Source organism: Dipodomys merriami, unplaced genomic scaffold, assembly GCF_024711535.1.
Source record: "Dipodomys merriami isolate MVZ:Mamm:240054 unplaced genomic scaffold, mDipMer1.0.p SCAF_21, whole genome shotgun sequence".
Taxonomy (NCBI): Eukaryota; Metazoa; Chordata; class Mammalia; order Rodentia; family Heteromyidae; genus Dipodomys; species Dipodomys merriami.
In genome coordinates, this window is record NW_027203493.1 from 31,883,395 (window position 1) to 31,899,686 (window position 16,292).

General features: G+C 45.9%; 1 protein-coding gene across 1 annotated transcript in view; it reads right to left on the reverse strand.

Annotated features, from left to right (window-relative positions):
* Positions 1–16,292, reverse strand: part of LOC138834095 (spondin-1) — a 270,957-nt gene that overhangs the window by 16,001 nt on the left and 238,664 nt on the right. Inside the window, exon 7 of the mRNA XM_070032849.1 lies at positions 6,490–6,554. Coding sequence (XP_069888950.1) covers positions 6,490–6,554 — 65 coding nt within the window. The remainder of the gene's footprint in view (positions 1–6,489; positions 6,555–16,292) is intronic.

A 16,292-nucleotide genomic window follows, 5' to 3' on the forward strand; every position in this document is an offset into this window, starting at 1 on the left:
AACTTTTTGAGCATCAACTGGATACCACAAGTGGAAATCTTCACCCAGACATCATAGAAGAGGCAAAATGTAGGTGCATTAAAAATATTGCATAACTCTGGCACTGGTGGCTCACGGTTATAATCCTTGCTATTGAGGAGGCTGAGACAAGAGGAATGAGGTGTAAAATCAGTCTAGGCAGAAAAGTCTATGACACTCAGTTTCCAAAGCAAAATGCTAGTCTGGATGTGGCTCAATAGAGCACCAGTTATGAGCTAGAGATTCAAGTGAAAGCAAGCGGCCCTGAATTCAAACCACAGTACCAGTACACAAAAGAACTTGAATAAAAGTCCTTGTGGATTCATATGAAATATATATGAGGCATAAAATTTTCAGAAATAGCTGGGTGCCAGTGGCTCACACCTGTAATCCTAGCTTCTCAGGAGGCTGAGATCTGAGGATGGCAATTCGAAGCCAGCCAGGGCAGAAAAGTTCCCTTGAGACTCTTCTAATTAACTACTCCAAAACTGGAAGTGGTGCTGTGGCTCAAGTGCTAGAGCAGCACCAGCCTTGAGTATAAAAAGGCCCAGGGACAGAGCCCAGGCCGAGTTCAAGATCCACAACTGACAAAACAGACAACTAAACCCAGAATTCCCAAACACCTCTTGTGTTAGTCGGTCCGTCACAGTTTCAAAATAACTATGATAAATAACTTTCAAGGTTTTAGCCCTGGCTTCCTGGCCCTGTTGCTTTGGGCCTATGCAAGCACAGAGAATCATGGCAGGAGCGCAGGACAGAGGAAGATGCTCACCTCATGGAATCCAAGAAACAGAAAAAAAGAGGCTAGGTCCAATATCCCCTAGGAGCATACTTCTGAGGGTCTAACCTTCCAGTAAGGCCTCCCATCTTCTAAAGGTTCTACCACCTCTTACAGGTCCACAGGCTGGCAACCAGGCCTTTACCATAGGGATCTTTGGGGGATACTGAAGATACAAACCACAGCACTCTAGTCTCAAGCACTTAGGTCAAGGGAGCTCAACTTACATCTACACTGTAGAAAAATTGTCAGGTGTTAGCAAAAAATATCTTGGTCAAGTGTAACTAAAGAGTATCTATACAGGTATTCGAAAACATTAAGAAAAAGTCGACAATCCCAATGAGGTTATAAACAGGCAAATCATATCAGAAAAATTAAAAATATAAATGAGGACATGTAGAAATGTTTCCTTTTATACCCAGTGAGGCAGTGGGCAGGGTGTAGGGGAGAAATGCAGGATACTGGGACAGAGCCAGTGTCTTGAGTTTTGGTTCAGCCATTTAATACCTGTGTGACAGGAGCTTTTATTTCACTGTTCTTGGCATTTACTAATCTGAAAAGTGAGGACATCGTACATACCCCACAATTTTACTGTGGGGAAAATGCTGCTTGTGGCTGGCAAGCCATGGGATTTGGTAAAGGCTCATTGCTTCTCATGCTACTTTTCCAGGCAAAACTCAAAACCCCACAGAAGCAAAGTGGTAGAAAGGATGTTTAAGCTCCGCCTGAAGATTTATTCTTTCTGTTTAAATGATAGATCCACGCCAGGGAGACTCTGGTGGGGTTTTCCTAAACTATTCACAGGTTGCTTTCTGTTTCTCTTTTTCTCTGAATAAACCATTTTTTGAAGTTGCAGAAACTCAATTCAGCCACAAGGGAGCGCCCAAGTCATTCACTGACCTTAAGTTCTGGTTGGTGGGGAAAGGTTTGGGTGAGGTGCCTGTAATGTTGGAAAACGTGAATCAGGATGTGTCTAGTACTGTAGGTCCACAGGGATCTTTGATCCACCTGCGCCTCCAGTCCAAGATATGTCTTTGTTATGGTCCTGAGTACATCTATGTACCTGGGCAAGTGCTGGGAACTTCCAGCTCTGATTTAAGAGAAAGATGCCTCTGATCTCCTGAGGAGCTGTGGCTTTGGAATTCTGGAGAAGGTGACCATGTCTCTATTCCACTGTCCTCACAAACACAACCATTTGTCTATCACATGTTAACTAAGCACAGTGGGTAGGAATAATTTAAGGGTGGTCTGTGGTTCTTTTCAGGATTCATTGTAAGACAGAATGATTATCCTTAAAAGTTCCAGTAAGTCTTAGCAGTTAGACTACACTAGAGGACCTGAGTAACAGAAATTCAGAATTGATTTGCAGGAAACCTGGGCATTTTCCACTTAGGTGCTGAAGGAACTGGTGAAGGATGTGGGTTTTGCTGAGAATTTGTCTTTCCTGTCTTTACCTGCAGGCTGGACTGTCGGAGCTACAGCTTGATTTATTGAGCTAAACAAGTCGGCTACTAATTTGTTCATTCATGGCTGTCCTTTGAGAAGTGGTGCTGGGGATAAAGATGGAGATCATTGAAAAACAAGTCAGTTTCAACGGGCAGGACCTCGAAAAGTAGGTCACCCTGGCTTTCCAGTGGGCCGAGGGGGCCTGGAATCCCATTAACCTCAATCCGTGGGTGCTAGGAGGAGGGGTGGGACTGTTTCTGAAAAATAAAACTTGGCTGCATGTAGTCTTCTTAATTTGACTTCCTAATGAGATTTGGAAGAGGAGAGGGGAGCAGAGGGTATGGGAAAAATCAAAGGAAAATTCCTTCCCCTTAACTAGCTGGTAGAACCCAGTGGAGAGGTTTGCATATTGGGAAGGCCTGAGTGTTTGCCATCAATTAATTCTCTTCACTGGGTCTCAGAAAATTTAAAGGATAGGTGAAATGTGGGAAGGGGTCTCCAAATATTTCTTTCAGTTATTCAGAGAAACAATCTGGTGGCTCATGCTTATAATCCTAGCTACTCAAGCGGCTGAGTTTTGAAGACTTTTGATCCAAAGTCAGCCAAAGCAGGAAAGTCTATGAGACTCTTATCTGCAGTTAGCCATCAAAAAGCTGGAAGGGGAACTGTGGCTCAAGTGGTAGAATGCTAGACTTGAGCAAAAATGCTAAATGACAATGTCCAGTCCCTGAGTTCAAGCCCTAGTACTGGCTGGTGTATGCGCACGTGTGTGTACACAGACACCCACCACACACACACATACACATTTCAAGAAAACAAACTTCATTAATTTTCATTCCCTTGCAAGCTGCCATTTGGGCTTTCTCCTTCGTAGCAAATTTCACTGAAATAAGCGCATTTGTTCACATTGCATCTACTGTATGAAGTGTTCCCTTCCACTACAGAAAGATTCTCCATAAGGTCAAGGTGATTCTCATGTCAAAAAATCCAAAGAGCAAATTGCTGTTTTCCTTGATCCTTCCGCTGTACTGGACCTAGCCACGTAAGCTTTCTGAACCCTCGCTTTCAAGTACCAGGCTCCTTCTGGATCTCTTTGCTGCTCCTTGTTTGCTTCCTTTGTAGGCACAGGCCTCTTGAGCATGGAATGTCAGAGCTCTGTGGGACTCTATCTTAAGCCCTTGACTCTGTTCTCAGCTGTCCTGTCTGTCTATGCCCTGGGCATTGGTTGTCTCCTATTCCTCAATGACTCTCAATTTTGTATCATAATACAACTCTTTCCCTGAAGTTCAGAGATGTGTAGCTAAATCCTTACATAACCAGAAGGATCCTGTCATAGTAAAGCGTAAAGGCATTGAAGTTGGTGGGCTAGATATGATGGAATTCTGGTTCACCCAGAACTGTCATATAAGCTCAAAGTCTCAGTTTCATCATCTGTAAAAGGGGTTACCACATGGGGCTATTTAAGGATTACATGGAATGACAAATGTGAGTACCTAATATGGTACTAGGGTATACAATAGATGTTTTAAGTAAAAAGGTTTCAATCTCTTTCTTAACTCTCTCCCTTTTGTCTCTCCTTACTGAGTAGATCGGGTTTTTCAGTTTTCACTTTTCTGAACACATAATCTTCTAGGTATAAAGATTCCTTACAAGTTTTGGTCCAGCTGCCCCTGACCCATTCTTCCCCTCCTAGAGGGCCAAAGGTGAGGCATTTAAACATGTAGGTCTGGGAACTGACAAAATTCAGGGAGACCTAACTGCTGAATAATGTCAGTTACACAAAGAGATTTGTGAGTTCACAGGGTGCTTTCTGGACAGATGATGCTGAGGGGCAAATGCCTACCTCACAGGACAGTAGGCCCTGCCTCCAGCTGCTTCTCTTTGGAGAGAGAAAGGATTTCCTGGCTGGGAAGGTTTTCTGCTGTGCTGGTGCAGTTCCAGGTATGTGTGAAGGATCCAGAGCAAGGCTTGAGATCCCAGCAGGTTAGAAAGCCATTGTATGCAGCCATTTGGACTCCCTCTGCTCAGCTGTTCAGGGCAAGGAGCATTCTTCTAGACTCAGCCATGTATCTAACATATGTACTTCCTTTGCCAACTCTGCATACCCCTGGGCTGTGCTATGTCACTTCACAGAGCTTCTAGAACTGGTTATCCTAACACTTACCTGCCTAGAGCATACAGGGAAGCCATGATGATATTATATTTTGAATATTCAGTGTCTATGGTGCCATCTGGAATTATGCAAAAGGACAGGCCTAGAGGGATAGAATTCTATTTGTTATCTCTCTCCGCTCTGGGTTGGATGGTCAAAAGGGGAGGGCCTGTGTATAAGGCTGGCATATGATGAGGATGATCCATTAGTTTGCTCAGTAGTTGAGTAGTTGGGCACCAGGTATGTGGCAACAGTTTTCCCTGCTTCTAGCTAGGAAGGTATGTGTGGCCTTCATCTCTTGCTGTCCCATCGAGGGGAGCCTCCTTTTTAGTGCCTAACATTTTGAGTATGATTTTTTTTCCTACAGAGCAGGATCTCACCTATTTCCCATGCTGGTGCTGCCCACATCAATACCATTGCTCATGGATGCAGACCACCCTATGGAGGGGCTAGCTAAGCCATCCTCCATAAACCATTTCCTGATGGGCATTTCCAGGCCTTAAAGGATGAGTGAAATCAAAGCTTAATCAAGAAACCACACAGAATTCAGGGTGGCCAGAGTGGTGCAGAGCAGGGAATGAACCCATAAGAAAGGAGGCTATGTCTGTTACAATCTGTGGTCAGTCAAACTGAATGAAGGAGTCTGGACTTGATCCTGGAGGCTAAAAGGCCAGGGAAGGATTCTAAGAAGGGGAGGACACAACAGGTTAGAGTCTTAAAAGATTACTTTGGTAACAGTGTAGAGGAGGAGTTAGGATGAGAGAGACTAGAAGGGAAGAAGCAGTCAAAGTAGGCTAGTTATGAAAAGATGACAATGATTTTGTTTAATGGTGGGAGAATGGTCAGGAAAGGATTGGGCTGTTTTATGAGATAGTTAGAAGGTAGAATCAACAAGACCTTATAACTTACTGCACTTCTCATGTTTCCCCACATAGATGAGAACCATTGGTTTTTCAAAGGTAAAAGTAATGGGTTCCATTTTGGACATGATGAGTTGAAGGTCCATATGGGCCATCCATGGAGAGGTGTCCAAGAAACTGATGGATATTATCACTATAGCTACTTATCTATGTATTTGCCCATAAACCCATCCATCCATCCATCCATCCATGTAGTCATACATGCATGCAAGCATATATCCATCTATATGGAGGGTTTTGGAGCTAGCAATATTCCCCTAATCACTGAAGACTCCAAGAGACAGGAACTGAGAACAGACCCAGAATATGTTTGGCTTTCCATCACTCAATTTTTCTTACAGTGAATACACCTGTGTGCTCTGAGGATAAATGTGCACTCAGTCTGTTGTAGCTGAGGGCATGAATAAATACGTAATGATTGGCCATTATGTCTGAGTTGGGCCCCTGGTGGGAAGGACTACTGGGGGAAAAGCCTACCTTTTGAGAGGACAGAAACATGTATAAAACGCATGGGCTAGCTGGGCACCGGTGGCTCACGCCTGTAATCCTAGCTACTCAGGAGGCTGAGATCTGAGGATCTCGGTTCAAAGCCAGCGCAGGCGGGAAAGTCTGTGAGACTCTTATCTCCAAAAAACCACTAGAAAACTGGAAGTGGCTCTGTGGCTCAAGCAGTAGAATGCTCGCCTTGAGCTGAAGAGTACAAGGACAGAGTTCAAGCCCCTGACTGACCCCCCCCCCAAAAAAAAAAGAACCAAAAACATGGGCTGTAGTGGTGCTGTGGCTCAAGTGGTACAGTGCCTAGGCCCTGAGATCAAGCCCAGAGCTGGCGTGTGTGTGTATATATATATATATATATATATATATATATATATATATATATATATATATATATATATATAAAATAAAAAAAAAACAAAGTTTGTTTGGGCTGGGAAGGTAGCTCAGTGGCAAAGCGCTTGCCTAGCAAGTGCAACGTCCTGGGTTTGATCCCCAGTACCAAAAATGAAAAAAGACCAAACAAACCCTGGACTTCACATGGGCAAAACCTCACTTATCACTTACCTGTTCACCTGAGAGCCATTACTGACTCTAATGACACCACTGCTTCGATGCAGCCCTTACGTAAGTGGCTCCCATGGCAAGGTTAGGGCAGGGCCAGGGTCTGTGCTACTTACACATTGAGAGGCTGCCAGGCTGGCCACTGGGCTTTGGCTTTGATGACAGTGAGGACCTCGTCACTCTGAAAAAAAAATCATAGACGTTCAGTGAAGAGAGCTGGGCTCTTGGGAACAAGATGGACTTAGCATGGTGGCATTGTTTACCCCCCTGGGTGGGTAAAACACCCAGAGGTGGCACTGGGTATAGAGTGCCTGATGGTGCTGGGACACTGAGGGACCCACAAGCCACAATTTTGCTTCTCTCCCACTCAGCCTTTCCCTTGGAGCCAGAGCTGGACTGCATCATGGTTGGTCAGACTTCCATATATTGTCTAGCCTGAAAGGCTGAGTCCTGTGCTCTGTGTCCAGGCCGGGGGGGGGGGGAAGGGGGGAGTAGATGCTACAGTGCGGCCAGAAGTGGAAATGCAAGGATTGTCACCCTGGGACTCCTGCTGTAGAGACCCAATCAAGTTGACAAAGAGGAGCACTCAGTATGTATATTGCTCCTCTCATGATGATCTGCTTTGCTATGTTTGGGTCATATGTAAATAGCACTATTAAAGCATGATGGGGTGGAATCAAGTTTTGTTTTGTTTTGTTTTGTTTTGTTTTGAGTCAGAGTTGATAATTAGCTTTTTGAAGGAAAGCATTAAGGGGTCAACATGGGGAAAAAACCCCCAGAACTTTGTTGATGTTGTTTTAATTTACTTCGTGGTGTGGTGGGTTTTACTTCTATTTAAACATGGGGTCAAGGGTGTCGTGATCTTTGCAAGGCTCTAGATTCGGCTTTGGCAGTGCTCTCCTCAGATGGAGGCCACTGGTCTTGGATCTCCCCTTCCCCTGGCCCGGGCCAGGAAGAGCTCTGACACCTTGGCCATAGTGCATCCCAAACTCGAGAATATCACCAGCTGGTGAAGGAAGAGAGTCACTGCCAACTGAACAGATCCCCGAGTTCCAGGGGGCACAGACTTTGTTGGCAGGCTCACAGCTATGCTCCAGTCCTCAGAGCTGTGCCTGGTCAATAGGATGAATTGGTAAGCTTCTCCCCAGAGCCCTGAGGAAACTGGAAGGAAAGAGAGCTGAGGTGTTTTCTAGGCTCTGGCCCAAAGATTATAAAATGGCCTTCTTGTCCAGACCACCTTGGCTGCCACCAGGCGAGGGGTCATTTAGTGGTGGCTCCTGAGAGGAAGGGAGCTCAGTCAGATTGAGCTTGTCCTGAATCTCTTGCATGTGGTCCTGGGGAGGGAAGGGCAGAGGCCAGGCCACAGGGCAAGGGCAAGAGTCTAAAGCTTCTTCCTACAGGAAAGCTCCTTGGGGTGTCTGCTTTTGGTAGAAGGAAGGAATCTTTGAAGACAGACTGCCCAGCATTCATAGATCTGCAGGAAAAAAACCCCACTAATGAATCTGTAGAAAAGCTGTTTACCATGAAGTCATGGCGCTCAACACATTCTACATCAACATCTACCTTGCCTTCTGCCTCCTTCTCTTTTTCTAGATTTTTACCATTTGCTACATCATCCCAGATATCTTACAATACATAGGCTACCACACATGCACTGTACGTAGCTTCTCTTACAAAAATAACATCATACTGAATGCTTTGTTCTACACTATGATTTTAATGTTAATATTGTCCTTAATATCATATATCATGGGAGGTTTTCCATTATTATGTACTATAGACTATATGTATAATAATACATATGATATACATGATTGATATTTATATCGGATATAAATATCAGGACATAGCATCCCTTTTTTGAATTTTTTTTTTTAGTGCTGGAAATCTTCAAATTATGGCAGGCTAGGTCAAGACATAAAAATAAAATCTAAGGTGATTCAAGTAATGAGATACTCTTGCTGACATTTCTTTTGCCCTTGAAGAAATTTTTCACACACAAAAAATCAATGTGGGTGTAGTTGAGGTGGCCACCAAGATAGCAGGTCCTACAGATTCCCCTTGCTTTACAATTAAATCTTGGTTTCTAGGGCCCAGCTAATGACATATTGATTTTACTTTTCAGTATATAAGTCAACAACAATAGTTCGGGCCCTCCATTAGTATTTATTTACAGTGATGAAATTCCATCTGTATTTTTAGATTTAGCTCCTAGGATGGTTGGTCCTTCTGTGAGGATTACACATTCTTGCTATACCTTGTCTGATTTAGGAATTTCACAGTATCTGTTCCTGTTTGTGATCTGTTCCTTTTTGTGTTAAAGAATATTCTGGAACATTTACCTGAAAAGTAAAATATTTAGCCAGGTGCAGTGGCTCAAGCATATAATCCTAACTACTGAGGAGGCAATGAAGCTGGAGGCCAGCTCAGGCAAAGTTTGCCAGACTTGAGGCTTATCATCTCAGTGACAAAGAGGAACACACAATGGATTGCAGTCCAGCCCACCCAGACATACAGCAAAACCTCGTTCTTCAAACAGCCAATGTGGAGGGAAAGTAACAGAAAGCAAGGGAGGAGCTAACAATATTTGACAAGAAATGTACTCATTACCTTACTAATGTAACTGTAATCCTTCTGTACATCACCCTTATAATAAACAAACAAAAACAATGTAAACAGGAACTGGTGGAATGGCTCATAGAGCCTACAGAGAGCAAGGCCCTGAGTTCAAACTCCAGTATCGCATAAATGATAAATAAATTTAAATATATATATAAATATACCTATATATATATGTGGGCCAAGATGGCACATACCTGACATACCTGTAATCCCAGCACTCAGGAGGCTGGGGCTACACAGAGAGGCCTCTCAAAACAAATAAGCCTAAAACCCTAAATCCTAAATATTTCTTGAAACATCAGTATTTTCTGCTATGGCCTTAAGGTCTACAGGATTGGAAAGGGTTTAGCTTATTCATGGCTATATCCAAATAGTCAACTAAACATGGGACCTCAGTAAAATTACTTTCCCTTCCCCCTACTCGCTCTACCTTTCCCCTCTGCTCTCCTTTTATTATCCTCCCTCCCTCCCCCACTCTCTCTGGACAGGGCGTCTATAAATTCCAGGCTGGCCTCAAACTCATGATCTTCCTGCCTCAATCTCCGTAGTGCTGGCATTACAAACATGAGCCACCATACCCAGCAGAGTGTACGTATTTTTTTGTTCACATAAGGGTCCTATGTCAGGCTGGGTGCCAGTTGCTCACGCCTATAATCCTAGCTACTCAGGAGGCTGAGAACTGAGGATTGCAGTTCAAAGCCAGCCTGGGCAGGAAAGTCTGTGAAACTCTTATCTCCCATAAACTACCAGAAAACTGGAAGTGGTACTGTGGCTTAAGTAGTAGAGTGCTAGCCTTGAGCTGAAGAGCTCAGGTATAGCACCCAGGCCCGGAGTTCAAGTCCCACAACCAACAACAACAACAAAAAAAAAAAAAAAAAAGAGAAAGAAAATACAAGAAAAGAAAAGAAAATTTTAAAAATGGGTCCTATGTTGCTGATTGCCAAATGTGTTCAAAAGATGAAGAAACTTAAAATGTAGCAGGTTCCTTCATGCACTCCCATTGGGAGTGTAGATATGCCTGTGTCCGCCTAGCTTTGTGCACACTGCATACTATCCAGCCATTGTTTCTGTTTATTAGTACAGTAGGAGGGAAAGTAACTGTGTTGAGAATAGAAACTGTGGAATCCAACCTGAGCTCAAGTCCTGATTGCACCATTAACCGATTGTATCCTTTGGGAAGTCTCTATACACCTTAGTTTTCTCCTCCATGAAGTGGGGTTGAAACCAATTCTCAGCATGCAGTCGTTACAGGCACTAAATGACATGCCAGTGCAGTGCGTGGCACACAGGTAGTACTCTGTGAATATTAGCCACCATTCTATTCATAAGTACCTTTGCACAGAGTGGGTATTAGAGTGGCACTGTCTGAGGACTGTTGCTGATGAGCCCACAAAGCTAGGAGAGCTTCCTCCCCTTGGCAGCTCTGAGTCTCTGGGAACATCCCATGGGGAGTATTAAGCTATCAAGGGGGCTAGGATGGCGTCACTGGGGCACTGGTGTTCACATCCTGAAGAACGGAGGACTTAAATTCAGAGTAAGCAATCCACACATCAGATTTAAATGAAGGCTTGTTTTAACAAGTCTCAAAGGCACAGACAGGATCTTTCAAGGATCCTTAGAGCCCTTTTACATTTCCCACAGGACCCTTTGCAAACCAAGTATTTCAAGGCATTTATAGTACACGCCTTGTTTGGATGACATTAGTGCTTCTCCAAAGATATGCCAATTAAAATGAAAAACTCCAAAGAAACTCCAGGTCACACATGTCCATCTTCCATTTGCTTTAGGTAAACATGTTGGAAGATATGACAGCTGTACTCAGAACTCATGGCTAGGAGGACGACACCAGGGAAAGCACAGCTCCAAACAGGCTTGGGCTGTGGTCAGATTGTAGGGACAGGCTTGAGGTAGAAATGTCGTGAGCATCAGGAGCTGCAGGTCTGGACAGAGAGGAAGAATGTGAATGTGAGTATAGGTAGGTTCCTCCTCCCATGGTATCCAGAGCAAAGCTCCAACCAAGAGCAAGCTCCAGGCATCTCAGCCATACCTGCAACCAAAGCTCCTGGCTGAGTCGGTCACCTTGTCTCCATCTGGCCTCAGCTCCTTCTCTGTTCCTTTACCTTCCAGGCTCTTGAACTTTGACTTAATCTCCCTATCAGTAGCTATAAGCTGCTTCCTCATGCTAAGACCTATAGTCTTGCAGTCAGTTAATACAAGATGGTCATGAAGAAACTCATGATACTAGATTCCAAAACAAGGATGTCTGACCCTGAAACTTACCCCCTTTCCACTTTGTTGACCTTCTTCCCTTCCATCCTCCTCAACTTCTTCTCCCACTTTGTTCATGTGTCAGCAAGAGCTTTGGCCAACTCGGAGCCTCTGCTTTGAGATACCTGGAATCTTGCTTGCAAAGTTCAATGAGCACTGTTTGGCTCTGTTATCTGCTTCAGCTTTCCCAGAATTCCCACTGATCACCCACTGACTTCTAACTCTGAAGGTAACTTTCGCATCCCTTGCTAGTGTCCTTTGATGAGCACAGGAAATGAGCCATTTTATGGGGTGATAACAGGGCTGCAAGCATCTTTAAAATCAATTGTGCCCAACGGTAGCCTCCCATCATTTCAGCAGGCTCTGTGTTTATTGGATCATAAATAAAACCAGACAACTCATGTCTGGTGGCACTTTACAGTTTGCCCATGGTCTCCTGTGGTCTGTCCTGTGTCCCTCTCAGGTAGGCAAGTGCATGGTCCCTGGTTCTCAGGTGAGGATTCGCCTCTCTTCTGAAGCCACCCTTGCTGAGGTCACCAATGATCTCTGTGTACCAAGGCCAATGAGTGGGCACCATCCTCAGCTTCCCTAACTTCTCTGTGACACAGGGCAGAGCCATCACCCCCCCCCCTCTTTCTTCACACTCTCCATTTGGCTCTGGGCTTGTTGCCTCTTCATTTCCCATTCCTTCTGGTTCTCCTCTTTTGTGCCCTTGAGCTTAAGTGTTTGGTCCTCTTTTCTATCCATACTTCCTTGGTGATTTTGTCTAGCTCTGTGCCTTAATTATACAGAAGCTGATGATCCCTAGATTTTAATCTTCTATCCAACCCCACTCTGAACTCCAGACTTGCATACCAACTGCCCAACACCGGCATCTGCATATCTAATTAGGGTCTTTGAAACCAAACTCTGTTTTCCCTTCCAAATCTAATATGCCTCATTCTTCCCACCGTGCCCGCCCCCCTCCATGTTGATGACAGTGTTCTGAACACTCTAACACCAATCTAGTTGGCTCCACTTCGAGAATATTTTCACCTTCCAACCCCTGGATGAACACCATTGCTTCCTAGAAGGTCTCTCTGCTCCCTCACCTTCTTCTAGGGTTTGGCTGTGAGTGAAGTGTCTCCTGACACTGCTGTTAGGGGATGCTGTGGACTTTAGGAATAAGGGGCTCAGTGAGGAGGTCCATAGGAAAATGGGGATGCTCTTTAAAGGGATTAAGGAATTTCTCACCGGACCATGGTTATTCCTTGAGAGAGTTGTCTGAGCAAGGCCTGCCTGGTCTCTCTCCGGCTTCCTGCATAGCGATGGGATGGCTTGCTCTTACGTGTGCTCCCTCCACTGCCAGCCACCATGCTGTGGTGGCTGAGGGTCTTTCCCAGAACCACAGAGGCATCATTATGAACATGACAAAAATTCAGAACAGGAAGTTTACACCTAACCCTGAATCTTGCACCTCCCAAATGGTGAGCCAAATAAACCTTCTTTTTTTCCTATTAATCTAAACACCTCAGGTATTACGTTATAGGAATGTTCATGTGGTATGCACACTCATCATCCTGTTCCTCTAATCACCATCATCCACTGGCCTTGCATCTTACAGAAGATGGGGACCTTGCGATGCCTTTGAAGGCCCTTCATGCTCTGCCCCTCCTTCTCATGACCTCACTGACCAGACTGTTACTCTTCCCTGTGCTCACTTTGCTTCAGCATGCCAGACCCCTTGCCCCTTGCTGAGGACGCGCTATCTTCTATTTCCTGCACCTGGAATTCTGTTCTCCTAGATCTTAGAGCCCGAGTCCTTTGCCTCCTCCAAGGCTTTGCATAAACATCACCTTCTCAGTGCGGTCTCGAATGTCCACAGATGTTCTTGCTCCCCCTTCAACCCTGCACTTGCAGCCCTTTAGTTGAATATCTTTTCTCCCTAACAGTTGTCACTGTTCAATTTTCCCACGTGCATTTTGCTTCTTTACTGTTTGATCATCTTTTTTCTCTGCCAGGATGGAGCTCTGGGAGGGCAAGGGTTTTTGTCTGGCTCACTGTCAATGTTCAGGTCTGTGCTGGGATCATAATCAGTGAATGAATGCGCTGCTGGGATTAGGATGGGCTTGGTGTCCTCCTGAGTCCAGGTCTACCTATACCACACCAGCCTAGGATGGAGCTGAGGCTGTGTGGTACAAATTGACCGGGGTCCTACCTGATAGCACTGGAGGAGCAGGTGAGAGAGCAGCCCCACTGGGCAGGAGAAAGAGGGACGGCACACAGAAGCCACTTTGGGAACGGTAGGTTCTGAGTGGTCCTCAGGGGGACACCCCAGCAAGCCCACTGGTCTTTAAGTGCCAATTCTATGCCTCATCCCCTAGGAAAGCAGCCGCCATCATGAGCTGCTGTCTGATCGGCTATTTCAAAGCCAGAAAAGTAGCTGAAGCCCATTAAGAGAGCCACAAGAAGATGATGTGTTTGCACAGAAGCATTTCCAATTCAATTTCTTTTTATTTCTTCTCAGACACAGCCTGTAATTCCCATGGGAACATGGCATAATGCTTGTAGATCACCATTTTCCCAAGATGGTTTTGAAGAAGGACTGGCATTTGTGAGGTTGGACAGGAAAGGCTCCCAGAGGTGCCCTGGTGCACCCCACTACCTTTCTAGACTCAGTTATTCCTGGTGGGTGGGTGGCTCTGAGGTCCAGCACCTTCCATCCTTCACACAGGCATTGATTTAGCTTATCTTTTGGCTTTGTTTTCAGGACTTGTATCATTTTTTAAATTATGTCCTGCCTAATGTTCATGATAGTTGGTTTCTCTTCTGAGTCTAGAGAGGCCAGTGGCATGCAGCATCTATGTCCTTACTGTGTGCTACCAGCCCCTTCTCCCCACAATCTTCTATCTCTATCATTAGGAAAAACCTTAGTGCCAGGCCAGGAACAGAGCTGAGAAGCAAAAGAGAGCTTCATGGGAGAGGACATGCTAAGAGGGGCTGCCTGCTTTCAAACAGGAGTGGCTGCCAGGAAGTCCAGCCAGGAATCCAGGGAAAGGTGGTTGGTGCTCAAAGCCCTAAGGGTAGTAAGGGTGCCTTAGGGTCCATTTCAGAGCCCTGACTCCACCATGGGGGACTTTTGTGATCCAAAAGGCAGAGGGTTTAGTGCTCCTTGTTCTAATTCCCCAGCTCCACCCTCCAGCCAGGACCAATCCTGTGTCTAAAGCCAGCAGGAGAGCAGGGACGCCACCTTCCTCCCTGTTCCCCAGCACTGGCCTGGCCTGCAGAAAGTATGCAGGAACTGTTTCAGGGATGGATAATGAATTAATTTATGAAACCATTAGTTAATGACAAGCTAGAGGGAGCCTCTGGCCTTTGCTGCCCTCTCTGGGGGTTTTAGAGGCTGTGGTTCTCAGAGTGCTGTGACTGGGATGTGGAGGAAGGCTTGTGAGCAGAAGAGGGATGTGGCCTCATTTATATTTTTTAAAAAGGGGCCTCCTGGCTGCTGTGGCAGAGCAGACTACAGTAGGTCAGGAGGCCGCTGAAGCGTCTCCTGTGGAGATACTAGACCAGGGAAGAGCGTGGGTGGGTGGTGGTGGTCTGTGTGTGTGTGTGTGTGTGTGTGTGTGTGTGTGTGTGTGTGTAGAGGTGTAACATGCAAGATGCATGTATGTTAAAGGTAGATTGGGGAGGTCAAGGATGACTCCGGGGGAGAGATCACGGACAGATGGATCTAGGAGGCTAGAGTCCAGGAAACGTCCAAGCTGGAACAGAAATCTTAGTCATCAGCATGTAGGTAAGTAGGGGAGAGAGTCACAGGACAGCTGGACGGGGAGTGAGGAGCAGCTCAGAAGAGATGGCCAGAGAGAGAGAGAGAGAGAGAGAGAGAGAGAGAGAGAGAGAGAGAGAGAGAGAGAGAGAGAGAGAGAGAGAGAGAGAGAGAGAGAGAGAGAGGATGTCCTGTGCGGCTGCCATGCTGTCCTGACTTCCCTCCATCTATCTCCCTGCCCACTCTCGGCAGCCACCACTGCCCACTGGTCACTGCTGAAACCACCACTGACCGCAATTCAGGAAAGAAGAGGTGACCAGGCGCCAGCAAGCCCCCACACAGCTCTTTCCGTAAAACGAAGTCAAGAAAAATGGCAGTAGCAGGATGCGCATGTGCTAGCTGGGAAGTCTGTGTGTTGAAGGGTGTAACCCAGCACAGGAGGGATGGATAATGGGGAGGATGGGGCCCCCTCAAACCGATGAGGACAGATGGGAGCTGGACTGGGTGCGAGGAGGGGTCACCTTCAGCATTGAGAGGACTGCAGGAGGGGAAGGTAGAGTGTGGCAGCTGCAGGTGCCGTGGTTCTGGGCACTGCTGGGAACTGCCGGTGAGGATTCATTCATCTAGGAATTACTGACTGATCCCTAATTTGTGCCAGATAGACAGAGAGACCAATCCTAGAATGAAGGAGACACTCACCTTGTCCTCATGGCACTCTCATCCAGAGCAGGAGGCAGATGGGAACAAATGAAAAGTTACACAGTGTGTAGCTCAGCTTCCCGTCACTGTAACAAAATACCAGTGACAAGCAACCTATTAGGAGGAAAGGGATACTGGGTTCCCAGTTTAGAGGTCTGAGTCTATGGTTGTCTTGTACTATTGCTTTGGGACTGTGGCCGCACAGTGCATCATGATGGTAGGGTGCAGGGAGTGTTGATGAAGGCCTGCTCATCTCATGGTGCCCAAGAAGCAAATGAGATTGGAAGGGGCTGAGGTTCCCATGTGCCCAACTTCCTTCCAGTAGGCTCCTTCTCCTTAAGGTTCCAACACCTCCCAGTAGTGCCACAGGCTGGGAGCCTTCAGCACGTGGGCCTTGGAGAGGGGACATCTCAAATCCGAACTGTAGCATGGAATGTGTCAGAGCTGACTGCTTTTCCAGGGGACACAGAGCAGGAAAAGAGGACAGGGAAGGCCAGGGTTGGGTCAGGGAGAGATGTTTCGGTCTTAAATGTCATGGAGGAAGGTTTCAGTGATACAAGGATTAGTCAAGGAGTTTAAGTT